The following is a 7,637-nucleotide window of genomic DNA, read 5'->3' as shown; positions in this document are numbered from 1 at the left end:
GTCCGTCACTGCATCGGCCAGCCAGTGAACCAATGTCCATTGCCGCTGGACCTTGTGATCCGCGTCCAGGACGTCCAGAAGAAGGCAAGTGGAGACGTTGGGGGTGACGAGGTGGGGCGCTGCTGCCGTTTGTGGACTGGCGTCGACAGGGGTCCAGCGTCCGCGCTAGCTGACGGTTGGTCCCGGTACGCCAGTCTTTTTTGTCTGTTTTGCAGACAAGCAAGAAACCCATGCTCCAAAAAGACGCAATGCGACGTACAAAGTAGTTGAACTTGGAGAACACAACACCTGCACGCACTGATGCACGGCCATTGTCTTTTCGTCACATTTTGGCTCCACATACCACCAGCCAATCACCGCCCAGAAGCGGCTCGTCAAGAAAGCACCCCTGTTCAGCTGTACACCCACTTTGCTGTTTTTCACTTGCTTCTTGTCCAAGTCGCTCTCCCCCATTTCTCTGTTTTCTGTCCTGACGGTTTTTGTGCGCTCTGTTGCATTTCGGTCATTTCTGTTCTGCTGTTGTTGTTGTTGCCTGGTCTACCGTTGAAAAGACAGTGCCCTGCCGTCATTATACGTGCTTTGGAAGACATGAAGTTTTGGTAAATTTTATCCATGAAAAGGAAGAAGACGCCGTCGGAAGCATATCAAGAGTACGAAATACAGTACTGTGTATTACGGAGTACTTACCCCCACAGCACGGACGCGAGACGGTACTTGCACTTGCGCATCCTGGCCATCAAGCTCTCCAAGCTACGCCGGCAAGAACGTGAAAAGTGACTACGGAGGACAAGGATTGATGAATCGGGGTTTGGTCATGTCAGTGAAAGCCCTTGAGTACTCGAGTCGTTTGTCTTCGTCCTCGACAGGCTTTGTCCTCTTGAATACTACCCTCCGTCCAGCCAATCCGCGTCTCGACCTGTCACTTCTTGCTGCTGATTCGTCCGTTGTCGTCCAATGAGCATATCAGCCGATTCCCAACAGAGACGAGGATGAATAGGCGAGAGTACAAATTATTGCAAATGAAGTTCGTGATCCGATTCAGACGTGCTAGCAGACCGCGTGCCTTGTTCGCATTGCTTTGGTTGGCCTGTATTGTGTAAGCTGCCTCATCCGGCATCGCATCTTTATTCCACCGGCTCACAAACAGCGGGCTCCCAGGCTCGGCTGCTTTTGACAATGCTGTCTCCCATTCGTAGCACAACATTTTCTCTGACAATGCCTCTCACGACCTCGCAACAAATCATCTCGACGACCTGATCTAGTCATTTCCTCTCCATCAGCGACAGCCCTGCAAGAACAGCCCTAGGGCAAACCGGGTCCGATCGGAGAATGGGTCCTCAGCACGGGTAGCAGAGCATGCCTCACTCTTTTTTTCTTGGCCCACGTCGACCCGTCCCCCATCGACCGTCCTCTTTCCCGCCCAGCGCAAGTTTTTTCCCTATTCAGCCCGTGCTCACCAGATGTCCACGGTTGCTATATTCCCTTGTTCTCTTGTTCCCCCTCCCCTGCAAAGACAAGGGTCATGAGGGCACGTTCTCTTGTGCACCACGACAGTCGGGCTCCACTCTAGTATTCGGTGTGCACTCTTGCACCATCGGAAGCGGGCGAGAGAAGAAACATGACGAGAGAGAAGAAAATAGACCCGTCGGGCAGAAACCGATCCTCTTCGCATGCACATTCTTTATTTTCAGATGAAAAAGCCGAGAGTAGGATGCACACTTTTGGTTTGTTCCTTGCGGTGTCTTCTCTATGTTCCGCTCTTTACTCTGTATTTCTCATTTCGGGTCCTCTCTCTCTCTCGCTCTCACTTTCTCAACGCTTCGGCAGTCTGGTCACGGTGAGACATGTTTCTGTGCAACGGCGCACGGCGCGTATGTGTCCGTCCAGAAAGAGAAGCACTCCTCTTTGAGGAGGGAAACACAATCAAGCACTACAGAACTGTAGCTGCAGAACTGTAGTACATGCGTCGTGCGGAACCGTCACACAATCTCTTGTACTATGTCTCTCCCGCCTCGTGCTTTGCTCCTGCCCCGGGATTCCTCGTTGGGCAACGTCCGTTGCACCTGCCCGTTATTGAGTGGGGAGAGCTGCTCTTTCCTTTTTCGACGCAACAGACTGTGAGAGGGCAATCACAGCTTGAACCAGTCAGCGGCAAGAGCGGCCTGCTTGAAGACTGTCGAGCTTGAAGCCTGCGTTCTATTTCGAGCAGGAGAGCTCGACTGCCTGCTCTTTTCGCCTCGACCCACTCGTCCCGGAACCAATAAGCACAGGGCCGCTCTTTCCTGGTCCTCGTCGCTCACCACCTTTGGCCTCCTCCGTACTGAGCATCGCACCTTCCCTCGATCGTCTCTCCGCGCTCCGCTCCTCCCTGCACGTCCTCTCGTTCCTTCCACCTGCAAGTAGACTCTCCTTTTGGGCTAGCGCGCCTGCCGGCCATGCATGAATGAGTCCGACAGACATCCCCAACATCCACAGCGTTGCCATTTTGGCTTCTTCTTCGCTTCCAACACACCACCACCACCACCACCAACGGCATCCATGCAGCACCACGGTCGGCCGGCCGCCGGCCTTCTGACAGTCGACCGCTCTCCCACTCGCTCTCTCTCCCTCGTACTATTCTTGTCCGCCCGCCTGCCCGCCTGCTGTCCCCCTCCCCCCCCCCATCTCTCGCCCTTCCGTCCAAAAAAAGCAATGCTCGTTGGCCAGTCTCCATTTCTGTTCTATTCTTGGAACAGGCTCTCTCATAGTGTCGCCCTGCTCGTCTGTGTCTCCCCATCGACCGACGTCCCACCCAATCTGGCGTCTACGTCGCGCGATGCACGCTGCACACCCGCCCAAAATAACAAAAACAGGCGCGGCCATCGCCAGCGCGGCCACGATATAAGTCAATGGGCCTCCCCGTCTGATTCTATTCTGGGCCTCCTTTTGATTTTCTTTCTCGATCAAGCTCAAGTTGTTGTTATCAAGTGTTCGTTTCTGTTTTCCTGTCTGTGTTTGCTTTTCTCTCTTCCCCCTATTCTCTTTTCCTCTTCACATTCGCCAGCCTCGACTTCTTTTGGATCCTCGATCTTGACCGCGACGACTCTCGACCGTCGATACTCGATACTCGACGACGCCGTCTCTCGATCGCCATCCACCTGGCACCCCTCCTCAGTGAACAGCAAGCCGGTTCTTGCTCGGATCTAGTCCATCCTTCGACTCCTATTGCTTTACTCATACAAACTGTGTACCGTCGGGCACGAGAAACACACCAGCCTCTTATTATCTAATCTCCCTGGCACGAACCACAGCGTTCGCCTGGACTCTTGTGCTATTTTTCATTTAATTTTGTCCGCTCACGATCTACGGGACTACCGGTCTGGTCCCCCATTCACCACCCTTGATACCCATCATTTCCTTTTTTTTATTCTATTTTATTTTCTTTTACCCTCTTGTCATCGACTTGGGGTTCTCTGCTGGCTTTGACCCCCTCGTCTTCCACCTCCACCCTCCCACACCATTTTAATTCTTTTATTTTTTATTCATCCATCCTCTTGTCTCTTCCACCCACCCCCTCCGTCAACCCCGGTTTTTTTGCTTTGCAAGGTCCTCCCCCCCCCCATCTCCACCCATACCTGACCTTGTGCCTTGTGCTTTGTGCTCTTGGCTTTCCTTATCAAGCAATCAACCATACACATACACCTCCCGCAGCACAGCTCCCTCGTCTTATACAAATGTCGACTCTGTCCCCCAACCACACACACTCGATCGACAGCATCGTGAACATGAAGGTTGTTCCGTCGACAACAAAATCCACAAAGACGACCACAACCACAGTCAACATGGCAGTGTCTGCAGCAGCAAAGCCCAAGGCGGCTTCCGCAAAATCAAAGGCCAATGCCGCCGCTTCCGCCACCGCCGATGCAAAGCAAAAGAGCTCGCAGATGCACCGCCGGTCAAGAACGGGTAAGCAGCAAAGCACATCGCCCCCCCCGCCCCCCCTCCTCTCTCTCCCAAAATTTAGCATCACCTACTAACAAACCAGGCTGCTACACATGCCGTCTGCGGCGCAAGAAGTGCGACGAGGGCACTCCTCTCTGCACTGCCTGCAAAAACCTCGGCCTGACTTGCGAGTACAAGCGGCCGCACTGGTGGGGCAACAACGAGGCCCGGCGCAACCAGAAGGACGACATCAAGATGATCATCAAGCGCAAGAAGCTGTCCGAGAAGGCCGCGTCGTCCATCCACACCTCCGTCGTCGGCTCCCCGCCGGGCCTGTCGCTCTCCAGCAGCTCCATGCCCACCTCTGCCACCTTTTCGGACCAGCTGGACCGCACGCGCTCCGCCTCCATCGACTCGCACTACGCCGCCGCCGCCTTTGACTTCAACAGCCCGCCCACCTCGTCTTCCGAGTACGGCGGTGTCATGACCAACGGCGACAGCAGCAGCGCCTTCTCGACGCCGCAGATGCACCCGGACTTTATGTTTGGCAGCGGCTTTGCGCCCTACGAGGTCGACATCAAGACCGAGCGCCAGATGTTTGTCAACGACGTGCCCACGCTGCACGAGTCCACCACGTCCACCTTCAGCACCTACCACACGCCTCCGCCGCCCGGCACCGTCCTGCCGCCCTACCCCATGCCGGCGATGGACGGCAGTGGCCTCGTGGTCGACCCGGCCGTCGGCCTGGGCATGACGGGCGTCCCCGTGGACCCGCAGCACATGCAGGCGGCCATGCCGGTGGTCCCCAGCGTCGGCGGCGGCGAGTGGATGGAGCAGGTGTATTCGGAGCGCCGCGAGAGCATGACGGAGGAGACACTCAACGTGAACTTCTTTGACTTCCCGCACGCCAACTCGCGCCAGGTCGCCATCGAGCTGGACGAGGGCGACCAGTGCCTGCTGGACCACTTTGTCCAGTACGTGCTGCCCACGCTCTTCCCCATTCTCGAGGCCAACCAGCACGGCGCCGTCGGCTCCGACCTGATCCTGCCCGCCCTGCAGAGCAACAAGTGCTACCTGCACTGCTGCCTGAGTGTCGCCGCGCAGCACTTGAAGGCGGTGCTCAGCAGCGCGCCGTCGGCACAGGCGCAGCAGGTGCAGCTGGGCGGCCAGCCCGCCCAGCTCGTGCCCACGGCCGACCTGGACGCCGACATTATGCGCCACCGCTACGCGACCATCTCGGCGCTGTGCCACGCGCTGCCGCGCGACGAGAACCACCAGCAGGTGCTCGAGTCGGCGCTCGCCCTCATCTTCTTCCAGTGCAGCGTCGGCCGCTTCGACGACGCCCTGCCGGACGTCCCCTGGCACCAGCACTTCCAGGCAGCGGCCTCGCTCGTCCAGAAGCTGGACCTGCCCGCGCAGGTGACGGCCGCGACCACGGCGCCGCCGCCGCCGCCTGTCACGGCTGTCGAGGACGGCGCTGCTACTGCTACCACCGCCGTGCCTGTCGATGCGGGCACTGTGAGTGTGGCCACCACGGGCGACGCCACGCAGTCGACGCCCTTCAACATGACGCTCATGTCCTGGGTCGACATTCTGGGCGCCACGATGCAGGGCCGGGCGCCCGTCTTTGCGCACACGTACCGCGAGAAGCACCTGTCGCCGCCGCACCTGTCGTCGCTCGGCCTGCGCGAGCTCATGGGCTGCGAGGACCGCGTCATGTACCTGATCTCGGAGATTGCCTGCCTCGAGGCGCTCAAGGCCGGCGGCATGGACGACATCATGCTCTGCCACCACGTCAGCGTGCTCGGCGACCAGATTGGCCTGACGGAGATTGGCGAGGCGCCGGCCAAGCTGCCCTTCAACGCCAACGGCTCGCTGAGCCCCAAGCAGCTCATCAAGAACATCACGGCCGCCTACCGGCTGGCCGCGCGCATCTACCTGTGCTCGCTCGTGCCCGGCTTCTGCCCCTCGCAGGCCAGCTGCCGCGGCCTCGTCGACAAGCTGACGGCCGTCCTGCAGACCATCCCCTGCGGGCCGGCCGGGTTCGACCGCTGCGTCGTCTGGGTGTATCTGATGGCCGGCTTTGCCTCCATGCCGGGCTCGACCTTCCGCGTCTTCTTTGCCGACCGCATTACCCAGATGGGCGAGACGGCCGCCAGCGTCGGCTCCTTTGGCCGCGCCGTGTCGCTGCTGCACGAGACCTGGCTGCAGCAGAACGTGCTCATCCAGAAGCTGCTCGACGACCAGGAGCAGCGCCGCCAGCAGCGCCAGCAGCAAAAGGCGGCCGCGGCCGCATCGTTGTCGTCGTCGTCGTCGTCGTCGTCGTCGCCTGTCCCGGACACCGCCGACGACGAGGCCGACCTGCTCCCACCGCAGTATGTGCACTGGCGCGAAGTCATGCAGATGAAGGGCTGGGATTTCCTCCTCATTTGATTTTTTTTTTCTCTTTTTTTTTTCTGTCCTTATACCCGGAGCTGGCTCCAATACCAAACCACAAAGACAAAAAAAAATAAGGGTGATGAGTTGGAAGAGAACAAAACGGACGCCGCAAGGCAAACTACTAGGGACGATTGGTTAGGAACAAACAACAGGGGGACGATGGGAAACACACTTGATAACAACAGCTTCATTTTTTTCTTTTCTTTTTTGTTTTTGTTGGGTTTCTCATTTGGTGCATCATCTGGCGTTTTTTTGTATCTCATTGGCATTCCCAGGATAGGAAATAGGATATGGAAATCAGCATCAGGATGAGCTCGCACAGCCAGGACTCGACTTGGAGCCGGCAATGAGAAATGACAACCAAACTCTTCAAACATCAACCACGTGTCCAACATGCAAGTGACTAAAAGCACAGTAAAATGAAATAAAAAAAAAGTAGGAAACAGGATGAATCAGAGTTGTATACAAAAATGCAAAGGATGAAGAAGCTTAAAGGTAGATGAACTTAGCTGGAGACAAACAAACACGTCTTCCCACGTTTGGCGTAAACGGACGAGATGAAACGTATGAAGCAGTCGTAAAATGGATGAACGAGAGGGAATCACCACCCCTTCACTCTGGCAAAGGGCCTTCCTCGCTTTCTTTATATCAACAACCTGGCGTCCCTCCTTCATCATGGCCTCGGATGGCCGGCGCCAAAGACGATGCTGCACGCAAAAACGGCGCCTAGCAACGAAATTTGCCAGGCAAAACAAAGACGAACAGCATCGCGACAATATTGGCTGGCGACGAGCATCTCGAGGCGGACCCTGCGGCGGCAAGATGCGCGTTCTAAAATTACTGCCTTGTTCGTTGTTCGTTTGCCGGCGGTCGACGGCCTGCATCACCGCGGCCCGCGTTTCTCTTCGCGCCGGCATCCACGTCCGTCGTCTTCCAGCGTCTTGTTTTCTTGTTCTCGTGTGTTCTTAATTGCCTGTTTCGTCCCTCCTTTTGTTTACATTCAGCCGCTTCTAGCAAACAGGACAGCCAACGACGTCGTCTTCGTCTTCGCCTCTAGCGCCTCGCGCCCACCGTACACCAGCCACAGCCCGCCTGCGTGTCCTGATTTGACGGGGCCTCGTCCAATCCGGCCATTTGCATACCGCGCGGCAGCAGGGTGGCCGCCGTGCAGGACTCTGGATCTGTGGCTCTGTGGCTCTGTGGCTCTAGCGGCGACTGGAGATGGAAAGCCCCGGCCAGGATGCCGGCGGCAAGGCAGATTGCAGGGTTAGTCAAGG

The 7,637-nt window shown here is 57.2% G+C and overlaps 1 protein-coding gene across 1 annotated transcript; it reads left to right on the top strand.

Moving 5' to 3' along the window:
* Positions 1-3,821: 3,821 nt before the first annotated feature.
* SPBR_03426 (uncharacterized protein) lies at positions 3,822-6,354 on the top strand (the record flags this gene model as incomplete). Its single annotated transcript, XM_040761717.1, has 2 exons — positions 3,822-3,945; positions 4,025-6,354. The coding sequence occupies 2 exons, from the start codon at positions 3,822-3,824 to the stop codon at positions 6,352-6,354; spliced, it is 2,454 nt and encodes an 817-aa protein (XP_040623089.1).
* Between the last annotated feature and the right edge of the window lie 1,283 nt (positions 6,355-7,637).

Source organism: Sporothrix brasiliensis, assembly GCF_000820605.1.
Source record: "Sporothrix brasiliensis 5110 chromosome Unknown Cont13, whole genome shotgun sequence".
NCBI classification, from domain to species: domain Eukaryota; kingdom Fungi; phylum Ascomycota; class Sordariomycetes; order Ophiostomatales; family Ophiostomataceae; genus Sporothrix; species Sporothrix brasiliensis.
This window is presented reverse-complemented; position numbering and strand designations above follow the sequence as displayed.